Source organism: Orbicella faveolata, unplaced genomic scaffold, assembly GCF_042242905.1.
Source record: "Orbicella faveolata isolate gen_17 unplaced genomic scaffold, um_ofav_v1 contig_24, whole genome shotgun sequence".
NCBI classification, from domain to species: Eukaryota; Metazoa; Cnidaria; class Anthozoa; order Scleractinia; family Merulinidae; genus Orbicella; species Orbicella faveolata.
Genome location: NW_028301552.1, coordinates 10357687 through 10373005, shown reverse-complemented (window position 1 = coordinate 10373005; position 15319 = coordinate 10357687). Strand labels below are relative to the sequence as shown.

General features: G+C 38.0%; 2 protein-coding genes across 2 annotated transcripts in view; both read left to right on the top strand.

The window, feature by feature from the left end:
* LOC110061010 (polycystin family receptor for egg jelly-like) overlaps window positions 1–15319 on the top strand; it is a 353714-nt gene that overhangs the window by 294687 nt on the left and 43708 nt on the right. The gene's annotated exons all lie outside the window — the stretch shown is intronic.
* On the top strand, window positions 3559–15298 carry LOC149110362 (uncharacterized). The gene is made up of 13 exons (XM_089291404.1): window positions 3559–3579; window positions 4171–4219; window positions 6617–6739; window positions 7184–7798; window positions 8707–8847; window positions 9467–9592; window positions 10146–10271; window positions 10826–10948; window positions 12212–12796; window positions 13303–13443; window positions 13904–14029; window positions 14763–14891; window positions 15180–15298. Exons 1-13 carry the CDS (start codon window positions 3559–3561, stop codon window positions 15296–15298), a joined length of 2424 nt encoding a protein of 807 aa, XP_089147530.1.

Here is a 15319-nt window from a genome sequence, read left to right as displayed (position 1 = left end):
GGGACTTAATTTTATTTGATGTTTGATGATGCGCTAATTAGAGAAGCAGGGAGAGGATTTATTTTCTGATGAACAGAAACTACAAGGAAGGCTTACTCACGGGAATTCTCCGCGAATTGACTTAGCAGTGTCTCCTAACCTATATTTACTACAGATAGATTGACAGGAGGGCTGTAACTTAATTAACTAGGCGGTCATAGACCTCAGGGTCTTGGTGCAACCGTCAGTAAGTAATTATTTGACTTGTACGTATCTACCCAATTTCCAAGACTCTCTTCTTGACCGGAATTATTTTTCTACGTGTACCAGTAAAACAGAACAATCCGATTAAAAGTTCTTTGAGCTTCTTGTTTAGACTAGGTAGCATTACTACAGTGGGCGCTAATTTCACATTTTGCTCTGCCTTTAAAGAGACAAATTGAAAGAGCGTTGAAAATTATGAGTGGATTAAAACAAAAGCAGCCGTGAGATGCAACATTTTACTCTGAATGGATGTTTCAGGCAAGGTAATGTTGTAATACAGACGTTTCCAAATATTGAGCTAAGCGCCTAATAACGGGTGCAAAATGCATGTATTGAATCATTTATGGTTCCTGATTTTGAAATCTATTGTGGCGCTTTTCGTGAATGAAGTCGTCCATAACCCAAAACAAATCACTAACTTCAACATTAACTTTGGTGAATATTGTAACTGAAATCGCAATAGTGAGTGAGCTTATTGATGTCACTACCTATTGAGGTTATTGCTAATTGCAGTTCTTGAGAAAATGACGTTTTGTTTTTTTTGGTGACAGTTTTTGCACACAGTTTTTTGACGATCGTACCGGAAGAGTATCTTTCTCAAAAAAGTAAATGAAAAGTTAAGAACGTATACATGATGTCAAATAAGAATCATGACCCGACGGGCATAATGCTTTGCTTTAAATCAGAGATCCTATTAACTATTCCAAACCATAACGAGGTTTACGGCTAAAAGGATTGAAATTTTTAATTCAATTTATTTTCACTAATTTCAAATCATAGCTCTCATTGTCATGATTAGCAAACATACTCATATGTGACAGACACAAACCTGCATATGATAAGCCTCCATAAGCTAAAACCATCAGGCCAAGAAGCCAAAACGTCTGAAAATCCAAATTAATTTATAAGTTCAATTGTTTGGTACCCATGAAAAACACAGCGTAGCCCAGCTAACCTTGGATGGTAATGAAGGCAATATGCCCATTTCGTGTGCTTCAAACACTGTCGTATTCCAGCGCGTTCAGAGATTTTTCGCTGTCGACAACAGAATAGATTTGGTTTTGAAACTTTTCATTGACTGGTAAATTGCCCGCGGAGATTGTTTTTACAGAACAGGGGTTATAAGAGACTTGTTACTATTACTTGATATAAACACAGACAATACGTGAGGCGTAGACAAAGAATTGCCGGAGCTAGGAGAATCTGCATATCAATTATTACAATTATCAAGCGTTTCGTGTTTGTCAGAAATTCTGGGAGAATTCTGAAAAGCTGTGAAAAAACTCGGCAACTTAGCTGGTGCCTTAACAGAATTTCTCGTTCTCCCTGAACTTTGGCCCTTATTTTTATAGCTATTTTGGAAACAAGGCAAATATTTTCCTTTTGTTATCTAAGAATTACTGATTACAGGGTATGTGGCAGCGAATGATCTAGGAAAGAAAACATTCAAGAATTTCATAAGGGGAAACCTTGCTGTGTGACAAATATAATCAAAGCTGTCGAGCACTAATGCTATGTAATTTTTTAATATTGCGTAAAATTCAAATTGCGATGAAAAAGTTGAAAATGTTAGCCAAGTGATAAGAGGCGACTGTTGGTCTGAATAGCGAAACGATATAAAGCACCAAATTGAGCTCCCCAAATCAAGAAATGAGGGATTAACTTGGTGACCAAGGCTTTGGATGACACTGATAGAGAACTTACTGGAAATGTTTACTAATTAATTTGTTTCACAACGGCCCTTCGGTTGCGGCTCTTATTATTTATTAATGTAACACCATTACAAGCTCCACAAATCTTGAATTCAGTCTGACTGGCTGGTGATCAGTTCAGACTTGAATAAGCGCAGTAGAAAACGATTCACAGCAAATTTGAATCTCTCAATTGCTACCACAGAGTAAAGTCATTTTGTTTCTCGCTGATGGGGACGATGACTATCCCAGTGGGGTGCAGATGATTTCATGCAAGAAAATGAAAACGGAACAAACTTTGAATCTTAAATACAAAGTCGAAGTTTTTCATGAAGATTGGACTCTTATTTACAAAAACTTGATTTTTAGAGTTTTTTTTCTCATGTTCAGGGTTCTCTATAATCGTAGCAATCCTCGATAACTAGTTCTTCAGTTTTAGTTGCTTCAAAGGGGGTACATTAATAAATTAAACACATTTAATTAGTTATGGTGATATCCACTTGTTTCCTTGCGATATCACCTGGCTACAAGTTACACTTGACCGCAACACCTATAAACTTTATTCGCAGATAAAGAGTGGTCGAAATTTTCACAACAAAACACCAAAAATAACATCAGAATATTTGCAAGATAACAGGTCTTTGATGTGTGCCAGAATAACAGAAAAGCAAAAAAGTGAGGCAAAACACCAACTTAAGTAGCCTCTTTTTCCACGAGATACATTTAATTTTATTGTGTAAAAAAGCGAATAAGTGAGAATTTAGGTAACACGCTATTTTACAGCCCCGCGATTTTTTTCCCTGGAAGAATTAACTTTGATTGGCTTTATGAGATCCATGCAGATGTTTCATAATTGAAGAAATTGGATGGTTAATCATTGGGTGGAATGATTCCCTAAACAATTTACTTCGTAGTCACATTATTACTTCATGATGGAAAATTAAGCTGAGCTTTGTAGCACCAGGGTTAAACATCTTCTGAAAGCGGTGAACTCATATCTTAATTTGCGCAAATAGGTAAATCAATGTAATGCAAAAAAGTAGAAAATTTCACATGTAAATATATGAGATATATACATAAAACTGAATCAAAATGTTTTGCTTCGTTTAATTATTACCAAAATTACTGTGAACATTAACATAAAACACTAAGAAGCAATTTACCTCTGATTTCTACCTTGCGGAAAAGAATTTTAAAGTTCTTCAAACCTTAGTGGAAATTGTCACACATTTCACAATGTTAATGGTGCTTAAAATATCCATCTAAAATTTCCCCTCAAAGTTTTCCGTTTCTCTTTTCTCCGTTTCTCGTTATAGAGTAAGCTTGACATAGAACGTTCTGAACAATTTTGTAAATTTTGTGCTTTTTCGGCCACTTGCAAACTTCAAGTTTGCCAACTATGCACTACCTGTATATGTATGTACTAAACCGGGAATTACCTATGCATGAGGCAACCACCTTTTTTGATGATGTAACGTTAGTTCACCTGTTTTGACTGACACACGATACTTGTCAGCAAAACATCCTGGCAGCAATGCAAAAATGAAATACTCCAGGAGACTCCCTGCCATTATCAAAATTTCACTAACATTTAATTCTTTTTTTACTACTGTCGGTTGTTAAAATGCCGGGTGACTGTCCTTTGGTTAGCTTCATGAACTAAACAACGCGAACTAATACGAGCAGAAGTCGCCTTTTTCACCCTTTTTTTGTTTTGCCGGGTAGTTGTAAGGTAACCAGATATTGTTTATCTTTTCACACGCCATTGATTAAAGAAACGATTGACACGGAGGAGTCAAGCTGACATATAATTAGCTTGAAACCTACTTGCAGCTTTCAAACAGGATGCAATTTCGTGTTCCTGAAAAAAAACAGTCTCTCGTTTTTCAAGATAGATAAATACAATATCCATGTAATGTATTTACGCTGCTTTAATGAAAGTAGAAATTACCCAGAATTAACCGGCGAGTGGTGACAGATTCCAGCTTTTTGCTTTCACATTTGTTATTGTGTAACCATTGACGCTGTTTACGTTTAATCGCCCGCCAACAGTGAGTAGAACAATATTTTACCTTACCTCGTCATGAGGTCCCAAGCCACATTATCAATTCTTTCGAAAGAAGCAATGAATCTTTTTATATGGGAGATGAAGGTTTGATTCTTTTTCACTTTTTTAAATTATGTTTCCGGAGAATTTTAGGTTTGCTTTAGTAACATTGGTCATTTTATCTCGCAGGTAGTTTTCCTCTGTGCCGTTTGGCTAGAGCTTCAGAGCTTGGTGCAAGGTAAGCTAATCTAAGTAGTTATAATGATTGTTAAAGCTACAAACAGAGAAACAGTCAAACTGAGTGCCAGATTAACTCCGGAAAAAAGTGGCCTTTACAAAACGATGTTTTAGATTTTACGTGGCTGTGAAAGTGTACACGAACCGAGTCTCATCCTCCCCGTTCTTCCTAAATCTAGAGGCCACCTGAGTTTAGAATCAGGCGAAGTCGTTTATTTCTCAAAGGCCGTGTCGTAACAATCTTGCTCGCTCAAGGGTTATTGGAAATCTATTTTTTTCTATAACTTCTATTTTGCTCTGCGCCATTTTTATGTTCAGTTTAAGAATCAGCATTAATGAAATTATGCCATTAGAAACGCGGACGTTATTTGTAAATCTTTCCAATTTTCTCTGTGACACGGGCCGTCTTGAACGCTAAGTGATGATTAAAGTACTTCTCCTTCATAAGCATGTATCAATAGAATACGTCAAGTTATTTGTAAAATCAAATAGCTTTTAGAGTGGAAACGACTCTTATCCGGGCAACTCGAGACTTCTTGCCCGCGAGTCCAAGAGGATAGTCATTAGCTTGACGCCTGCTAAACGAACACGGAAATGTCATCCCAGAAGACTGCATTGACGGTTTAACATCTTTTAATGTGAACTGAGCTCGACAGTCCGTTATTCTATCCATATTTGCTCACTTGACGACTTTACTACCGTTTCTGACATATCAATTAATAGCGTTTATTTTAGTACAAAATATTAGGTAAAGTTACACGTACTCATTGTCACTAAAAGCTAATCAAGGCAAGTAGCTAGCATCAGTTGAATATAAAAGGAATGCAAATATAGCAAAAAAAGAAAAAAAAATTATTGAATTAGCCAACAACAACAATCCATGTAGTAACAGTAATGATGTCTCAATCAAGTGTCATAAAAGACTCCCCTGCCCCAAGTTCAATGTATTGGTAGAAATTGAGGTCCATCGATCGAGTTGGTATCTCCAATATGGAAAGGGGGCCGCGGGAAATTTAGACAATACTTCCACGTTTGTACTTTTATAACCTTATCCCACGCCTAGTACGCCTTGAAATGAAATGTGTGATCGATGTGTGTCGAAGGAACTCGAACGTTTTTGAGTTTTTCCATCAAAGTATTTCTTCTATCCCTGACAAGCGGAGCATAAAATTGTCCCGTCGTTATAATTTGTTTCGGTTTCCACCGGTTAATTCCAGGTATTTATCAGTGCCTCTGGGTTGAGTAATAAAATTTTATTTTCCCTAAATTGAAAACTGTCATGCTGCGATATATGGAAACAATTTTCTGCACCCTCTGTTCATAGTTCACAGTTGATTCGCTCTTGCTGGGTACGGTTCGCAGTTGTTTTGATGTTTGGTTTCAAAATTATTTATATTTACGTTTCATTTTCAAAGTTGTTTTGTTATTGACACAAAACTAGTGTTATTTTAGTGCTATTTAAATTTGCCACATAAAATTTGAAAACGGAAACTGGAGGAGTTGGGGAAGAAGAGTAAAGAGAGAGAAAACATATAACTTTTACATTTAGTCTTTCTCTTGGAATAATATAAGGCTAATTTCAAAAAAAATCCTTAGTACGAAGACGAAATAAATGTGGCTTAAGATAATGAATAAAGGGTATCATGTAGATTTAGCAATTTTCCGAGATATTTAGCAACCGTTTGCAGCAGTTGTTTTATCAATATTCAATACTTTTCTGATTCATAAGACGGTCGACGAATAATTCTTAACTTTAACTAAATCAGCAAGACCACAACACGCATGCCAAACAAATTAGATCTCAGCAGTCCAGCTTGTAACTGAGGACAGTTTCAGATTTACACCGATAAAAGATGCTTGAGTAAACTCAAATATCAAGACCCTTCTGGTATTCATACTATTCTCACTGTCATAGCCAGGAAAATCAAAACAAAATAAAACAAAGAAACAAAAACAACAACAAAAACAATTCGAAAATTCTGATATCGTTTTTACTAGTAAGCGGTTGGTTTTGTTTTTCACCGTGAGGAGATGGATCGTTCAGAGCGAAACCATGCTGGCTTTAAAGCTATTTCTCACCATACGATCTTTCGGTAATTAGATCCTTCTTTTGTAAGTAAATCTTATTTTCTTTAGGCTACGCATAAACTGTTGTTGTTGTTGTTCACGAATCTAATCCCAAAATTTTTGTTTTCGCTGAAGTACATTTACTTGTAATTCGAAATACGTCTACCAAAAAAATATGAGTTTGGTTTAATCCTCTATTTTTTTTGTGCCCGGACGAAATCTCGAAAATAGCACCTGAAACGCTGCCATTTTGTTTCATTTCACGGTCGAGTTTTGAGGGGTAAGGGTTCAGCTGTATGGCTGACTAATGATACGCTTTGTTTATGTTCAGGTGTCGACGAATGTGCTGAGCAAACTCACAATTGTCACGAAGACGCGTATTGCACCAATTATGGTGGCTACTATACCTGCACTTGTGTGTCCGGGTATTCTGGTGATGGCACGGTATGTACAGGTAAATATTATGCAAGGTATATAAGGTAACAAGAGCCGGGGTTGATTTAGGGCGGGGGTGGATTGGGTGGCTAGCCACCTCCTTCTTTGGAGGAGCAAAAAAAAAAAAAAAAAAAAAAAAAGTGAATATTATGGTAGAAATAAAGGCAAACCCTCTGGAAAGGTACCACGTCGTAATTTCTACGTCGTTGAATTGCGAGTATTTCTGGTGTAACAGTTTTCCATTAGGTTATCAAATTGCCAAGTTTTGGGGGCACGCCCTATTGATTCTGCAGCCCCAAGATAACACCTACCTCTTTTGAAAAATCCTGGATCCGCCCATGGAGAGAGGGTTTAATTTTCTTCCCAAGAATGGGGAATTCACCAAAACGTGTCGATTTAGGCCTAACTAGGTTATTGTATTGACGCTGGACAAATGCTACATTCTACTTCTTTTTTTTCTTAGCGCCAGAAAAATGCCAAGCATCACTCGACCTAATATTCTTATTGGACGCCTCAGGGAGTGTTGGAGCAAACAACTACGTGAAAGAAAAAGAATTCATTAAGATTGTGGCAAGCAGATACGAACTAGGGACTACCAGCCAAACTGCTGTTATTCCATTTAGTAATCAAGCTACCAACGAAGTACCGCTGGGCTCGAAGAACACAGCGTTATCGTTCGCCACTGCAGTGGATAATATCCCGTATGATGCAAAGTACACCCGCATTGACCTTGCACTTCGCCTTGCCTATGATGAATATCTTTCATCAGAAGACTCGAACGAAACACAGAAACTGGTGATATTGTTGACTGATGGAAAACAAAGTCAATTTAATGGTATGACTCCACCTTACATTCCAATAGAGGATACGGTACAGCTCCTTCGTTCCAAAGCAGCTCGTATCTTTGCTGTTACTATTGGGAGTAATATTGACATGGCAGCAATGAGGGCTGTTACTGAAGAAGACGACGACATATTTCAAGTAACAGAGTTCAACGATTTGGTAGCGAAAGCCGACTCGATATCGAAGACATCATGCATTGACGCTCGTGAGCTGATTCTTTTCATATACTGTGCAAGTAATTAAGGAATTACGAATTAAGGTTGTTTTTTTACTTGCGATATGAAAGTACCCATGAGCATAAGCATAACAAAATTAACAACGGCAGCGATTTAAATATAAGAGCAGGGATATGCACATGAAGAGCAAGCACATCTATTTTTCTAGTTTTGCTGTCCATATAAAGCATAACAGGAATGGAATTCATTTGTATTTCATTATCTTGCTTACGTGGCGCTTATTCCTAAGTTAGTGGAATAACACAACATACCAAAATGAGTATTCTGTCTTCTGCATTTTTTTGTCTTCCCTATGTCTCGTTTATTTCTAAGATAATGAAATTGTACAACAAACAAAAATGACTAGAACGTTCTTTTCTTGCTTTTGCCGGCATCTAAACTTGGAATCATGGCGCTGCTTTCATCGCTATTCCTTTTTTTTCTTTGAGAAAAAAAAAAAAACAACAAACAAACTGCGGCCATTAAGTACCATTTTTTCGCCGTGGAATTGAATACATACCTATTAAGGATTATCATCAAAATTTCATAAATATATCCTGCGCCAGCAATAACAACGGTAAAGATACACCACAGTATCACTGAGATCTGTCCGGGAGCTGTTACAATAGGCCACTTTGATAGTGAGACCTAGAGGACACAAACAAAAGAAATGAATAAACATGGTCATTCAGTTTCCTTTGTTTGCGTCCTCTAAGCCTCACTGCCAAGCTGAATTTTAGTATATCGAAAACGGTCTATCACATTAGACAACATTGCTTGTGCAGTTTTGAAGAAAGTCATTTGCTTTGGTTTGAATAGGTTGCCGAAGGAATACTTTGCTAAAGCTCAAGATTTATATACCGAATAGTTATATATTTCCATTAGCCTGATATAGAATGATAACATTGTGAATGGCTTTCTTTTCTAGTCCAGACCCAAGGAATCGCGTTTTGTAGTAGTGACCCGGAAATGACAAATTGTGAGTTTCCAGCACAGTGCGTGAACACGAGTAGTGGGTTTTCGTGTATATGCAGTGATGGCTACGTTGGTGTTCCACCCCAGTGTGAAGGTGAGTGTTACACTCTAGGAACATACTTGCGGTCGAAAGGATTGGCTGAAAAATTGTACGCAGTTATTTTGGACACCACGTTGATTGTTTTACCGAGATTAAAATTGCTTTTTCGTGTACCTATTGACTTTTTTGCTCTACTCAGAGAAATCGTAATGTTTCCGGAATTTTTATTCCGAAAAGCATAGTAAGAATTTAAGTCTTTAGTCTTCTTGTTATTGCTTACGCTTCTCACTATTTCAGACAAATTTTTGAATTCCTTGCAAAAGCATGGTCGTAGTGTTAGGTGTACGAGGCAATGCTGATATTTTTTTATCGCAGAAACCTGACACTAAGTAAGGAAGCCAATAGCCCAATTTCGCGATATATTAAAATTTAGCTTAACACAATAGACCACAGCACGAGGCTTTTGGGAATAAACCCCACAATCTCTATAGTTATTCCTCAGAGCCTCGTACTGAGGTCTATTGCTTTTTTTTTTTAATATATCGAAATCGAATCGACTAGATTCCCACCTCGTGGCGCACAAATTTCTCACGTTTTTAAACTTCTGCCCCATACAAACTAAGGAAACTTTAGTATAAATTCTTTTTCTCAAACACTTCTTTTCAATTCCAAGATGTGAATGAATGCTCCAATGGTTCACATGACTGCCATGTCAGTGCCTACTGTATCAACATCCCAGGCTCGTTCAACTGTTCATGCAACCAGTCAGGATACAGATATAATGGCAGCATGTGTATAGGTATGCTACCTTTCCAAATCGTATATAATTTTTCTATCTTTTTTCACGATTAAATTTTATACGTGGGATATCACAGGAGGTGAGATAGGTACTTCCTTATCATGTACCACTGAAGACGTTTCTTTGTAGATTTTTCGATCTAGACCTCAAATTCATTACGAAAAAACTATTTTCTTGTGTCTGAACTTCGCTTTTGCTGGTGATGGCCTGCGGGTGGTGCTGAGAAATATCCATAACATCGATCAGGACGAAACCTGTGCAGTACTATATAACTTCGCCTAGCCACTCGCTACTGGAGACATCCTGTATAAGCAAACAACCGAGGTGATGAAGTGACCAACCTAGGATTTTTTTGTTTGGCTTTTTACAACTGTTTCTAAAATTTCATATCTCGCTTGATTTGGAAACGCATCGTTTCGAGAAAAATACCGGTATAGCCTCGAATTATGTAACATATCCTAGTTTAATAAGTTGTTTCATTTCTTCCGAGTTAAAATGTTTCCTTAAACGAAACCTATATTCAACGTAATCCGATTTCCAACTTTTTTTTCAGACATAGACGAATGCGCTGAGGGGTCACATGACTGCCACTTATCTGCCCACTGTATCAACACACCGGGTTCGTTCAACTGTTCATGCAACCAGTCGGGATACAATTATAACGGCAGCATGTGTGCAGGTATGTTACGTCGTTGTGTGTTACCTTTTAATCTGCACTTCAAGTGTTTATGTAGCCCCGCTATTTGTTTATTAAGATTTAGATTGTTAAACAGTACGGGCCGAGAATTTAAAAGTGAAATATTAAGACACATTCCACTCAAAGCTGGAGCAATAAGTGCAAACATTATTTACTAAAAATCTACTCATAGCACGAGAACTTTTGGAATGCTATTTAAAACAGCTCACTTTAGTTCATTTCTCTAAGTAACCCCGCGATTAAATTCCCAAGCATTCTCGAGAAAGTTAATTTCAAACCTTGTAAGAATGCTTGAAGCGTGTGTTATTGTGTTTTTAACTAACGTGAAACATCTGTTTTAATTGAAATATGGATAACTTCAAGTTCAATTTACTCTCGCGGGGTCAGCTTGAGAGCTTAAGTCACGATAAGTTTTGTTTAACTGTACTGAAAATATTACCATGCCATGAGGTTATTTTGGTAACTTAATTTTTGCCATTATTGCTCGAATGTCCTGCGGAAACCATCCCAATCTCTTTAATTTTATCTTTACATAGACGTCAACGAATGCCAATTTCTAGCAGATGCTTGTCATAAAGACGCCTATTGCCACAACTATGATGGAAACTACAACTGCACTTGTGTGTCCGGATACTATGGCAATGGCTCAGTTTGCTCAGGTATTTACAATAATGCTAACCTTCCTGATGACGTACGAGCTAGCGGTCCAAAAAACGATTAATTTACTGCTGTCTTTTCGACATAACTCTGACGGACTTCAAATTAAAGATTGACTCCTTTGAGAAAAGTAGTTTTCCTTGGGCTTTCGTTCACCGCTGGCAGTCGAAATCTTTGTGAAGGATTACACAGCTCACTGACCAGCTGATCAACACAGAGGCTGATCTTCTGGCCTAAGCTAGGGCGCTTAACCTATGAAATCTGTCGATTGAAAAACTGCCACTTTTGGCGCCATGTAGATTTTACCAGGAGCATGAATAACGTGTTATTTTACCAAATAGACAAATAAAAAAGAAGTGCTCAAAAAAGACCGAATTTAGACTAAGCGAGGCATTTAAAACCAGGAAACGACTATCGTCTATCGATCTTATTTTCGCTCTTTTCAAGTTAGTTTTAGAAGCTAACACATAATATTTGCCAGCGATGTTTGCCCACAAAGCGAAAGGGTCTCGTCAGAAACGGCAAATATTTAAGCAATTTTTCATCTCATTTAGGGGGTTTGACCGAACCACCTGAACCAGCCCTAGATCCGCCCCAGTGATGCAATGCTGCAACAAATGCATCAAACTAATGCCCGACGTTCAGTGTAAACAAATTCTTGTCATTTTTTTTTTTGTACATAACAGGTTGCCTTAGGAAAGATATGACCTGGTGGATCAGAGCCACCTAAAATTTAGAAAATTTAAACTAGCTCTGAACCTCGTCTGGTTGAGCTTGGCAGAAAGATGTGTGTTGACATGCTGATCACAATTCGATAATGGAAATGAGCTCGTTATGCGCTACAACTTTTTCACCATTGATCGTAGGTTCAATAGACGCTATATACTGCGCCGTAAAAGTGAAAGTGTTAACCATCAAAGGATGAGTATCAGGAAGTGCCAGAAACTCTGCCAGGACCCCAATAGAACTTTTACAAAGCAATTGTTTTTTTTTTTTTTTAAATTATAGATCTAGAAGAACTTGAACAAAAGCTATGAAAACGATTCCCTTGAGTGCAGCTTGTTCTGTACCAAAAGCTTCATTTTTCTTGCAAGCTTCCAATCGTATTAGTCTACAATTCGAATACTCACTCAATAGAAAAGCAGAGAATGTTTTCCACTTGAATCATGCGCGTAAATGTGTCTAGAGACGAAGCGATAACAGTTGAAAAACATTTATAATTGGAGATTAATTGCATTTGAAAATAATTATTATTTTGTTTACAGCTCCAGAGAAATGCCAAGCACCACTGGACCTAATCTTTTTACTGGACGCTTCAGGAAGTGTTGGAGCAGACAACTACGTGAAAGAAAAAGAATTCATTAAGATTGTGGCAAGCAGATATGAACTAGCTTCAACCAGTAGCGCGGCTGTGATCCCCTTCAGCAGCCAAGCGACCAACGAAGTTCGGCTCGGCTCTACGAGAACAGCATTATCGTTTGCTACTGCAGTGGATAATATCCCGTATGATGCATTGTATACCCGTATTGACCTTGCACTTCGCCTGGCCTATGATGAATACTTTTTATCAGAAGACTCGAACGAAACACAGAAACTAGTGATATTGCTGACCGATGGAATACAATCTATATTCGCTGGTATGACTCCACCTTACATTCCAATAGAGGATACGGTACAGCTCCTTCGTTCCAAAGCTGCCCGTATCTTTGCTGTTACTATTGGGGATAATATTGACATGTCAGCGATGAGGGCTGTTACTGCGGAAGACGACGACATATTTCAAGCCACAGAGTTCAATGATTTGGTAGCGAAAGCCGACTCGATATCGAAGACATCATGCATTGACGCTCGTAAGCTAAATTTCTTGTATATTTTGCAGCTATTTCAACTTAACGTATAACTAGCGACCTTAGTTCTAGGCGCGGGCACTAGGACAGTAGTCATATTAATGTGAGTGCAAGCACAAGCTTAATTAAGAAATAGGAACACATTCCCGCGTTCTCACCTGAAATAACCATGGTACACACTGTATGAGAATGGACATTACATGACTGAACATGATCATGGATTTCAGGAGCGTAGCCAAAGGGCTGAGGTCGCGTTCCTTGTAATCCGGAGGTCCCTCGTTCAAGCCACTCACCCTGCCGCTCTCTGAATGTGCCTCTTAGTAGTGTCAAGTTCAACTTCTCTGCCATTTAGCCATGATTTGTTTATCTATAATATTTGTATTGCTTAGTATGGGTTGCACATCTGCAATACACTAACCAATGTTGCTGACATTTAGCATTCTTGAACACTGGAGCGTGCGGAATAACTTATTACAATACTTTTCACTCTTTTTATTTCTTTTCACTAGTTCAGACGCAAGGAATGGCTGTTTGTAGCGCTGATCCGGAAATGACAAACTGTCATTATCCAGCACATTGCTCCAACGCGAGTAGCAATGTTACCTGTGTTTGCGGAAATGGCTACGCTGGTGATCCTCCCCAGTGTGTAGGTGAGAGTACTGAGCAATTGTCGAAATGCGGTTATGTTTAATATCTGAACACAATAACAGAGTCACTTGTTGCTGGGTTACAGAATTAGATTCTCTTGAATTTTATTTATTTCCCCTGACGTCACATTCTTTTTTATTATTAAACTACTTGTGCTACAATTAAAATAATGAAGAATTGCCAATTGCAAGTCCGAAAATTCAAGCTACGGTTCAGTGTGAACGTAACCTGTACCAGAAAAAAAGGCAGAGAAATAAATGAACCGCTTTTCGAACGTTTTGGACCCAAAGTGTGCGGCATACGAAAAGCTGTAATATAAGATTATCGTGATTAGCAGGTGGGGCATGGGCGGGTGAGCTGGAAGATCAGCTTATATCACCGTGTGAATATCTTGCAAAGTTGAAGAAGGTAATTTATAATTAGTTAATATTTCAACTGTAATTTCAAACGCTTTCCTTCCAGATATCGATGAATGTGTTGCTAAGTCACACGACTGCCACGTGTCTGCATACTGTGTGAATACTGTAGGCTCATATAACTGCTCATGCAACCAGTCGGGATACACTTACAATGGCAGCATGTGTGTAGGTATGTAAAATTTTGGTTCGTATTTCAACGCTAGAACAGTGATGCTCTATCTTTAACAGAGTAAGAGTTTCAGGGACAGTAACTGAAAGCATCAATCATAATAATAAGAAATCGGGATGAAACAGCAAAGAGAGTGGGGACAAACTGTTGGACCCCGAGGAAAAATAATGCAATAATATACAATATAAAAAATAATGGTCACCAAAGCATTCAGTAAAGACTATTGGGTTGCTATCGTGTTATCTTTCTTAGAAATATATACTATGGTGCTTATTTCCCGGCTGAGATTCACAATCACACTTTTCCTTTCGTTAGCCCAAAGGTTTTGACATTTTCTTCACAGACAGACTAGGTAATAGCTTATAAAATATAGAGGTCACTAATGATTAAGCGATTAAACTGTTGTTTTAGAACCCTTAGATGTCCAGTAATCGGTCAATGAGCCCGGTTTCTAGCCAACAGAAATTGAATGGATCTGTTTACAATATCTCAATTCCAAAGTTTTCGTGTATTTTGACCTTCTCACAAATAGATTGTTTACGAGAGACGGGCCAAAGGGAACTGTCAGGGACTGGTCTTTCGTGTGCAAAGTCGTATGACCACTTTGAGAAAATCAGTTGGTCAATATGAGAAAATATGAGCTGGTGCGTCCAGTGAGACGCTAGTAACCATAGTGCGTGTTTCTACTTAGATTGCATTGTAAAACGTTGTGCTGCTCTTTGTTTACTAACAGATATTGATGAGTGCCTGCAGGACTTGGATGACTGCGATGAAGCCGTGACCCAATGTCTAAACACACCAGGTTCCTACATTTGCTCCTGTTACCAGAAGAACTATATTTGGAATGGAAGCATTTGCATCGGTAAAGTATTGCATAAATTCTTTGGCTCCCTAACCAATGAAACACTTAATATAACTTGATAAAATGGATGAACTCTCTGTTTAGAAAGCTTTTTTCGCCTTCTCAAGACTATCCTTAAAAAGAGACTAACTTTCAAGGCAGTCGCAAATCATCCATATGATGTTTGCTTGCTTTCCAACAAAATCAACTTGGATTTAGCTTATCGTCCTATACACCCGTTTCCACCTTAGAAATCGTGCTGTTCCTAACATGTTAACTTCAATGTCTGAATCCATTTTTTATGTAAAGACGTAAACGAGTGCGAGGACCTTTCTCGTTGTGATGAGAATGCCACCTGTACGAATTTGGATGGATCTTATGACTGCAGCTGCTCAGCAGTGGAATCTCATCTCTGCTTTGGTATGTGAAGCCTTATCTCTGAAATAAAC

Coding starts and splice junctions, on each gene's coding strand:
- LOC149110362 (XM_089291404.1), top strand. CDS start 3,559: ATGCCGGGTGACTGTCCTTTG. Junction 6,740..7,183: donor TGATGGCACGGTATGTACAG/GTAAATATTATG, acceptor TTTTTTTCTTAG/CGCCAGAAAAATGCCAAGCA. Junction 9,593..10,145: donor TAATGGCAGCATGTGTATAG/GTATGCTACCTT, acceptor CTTTTTTTTCAG/ACATAGACGAATGCGCTGAG.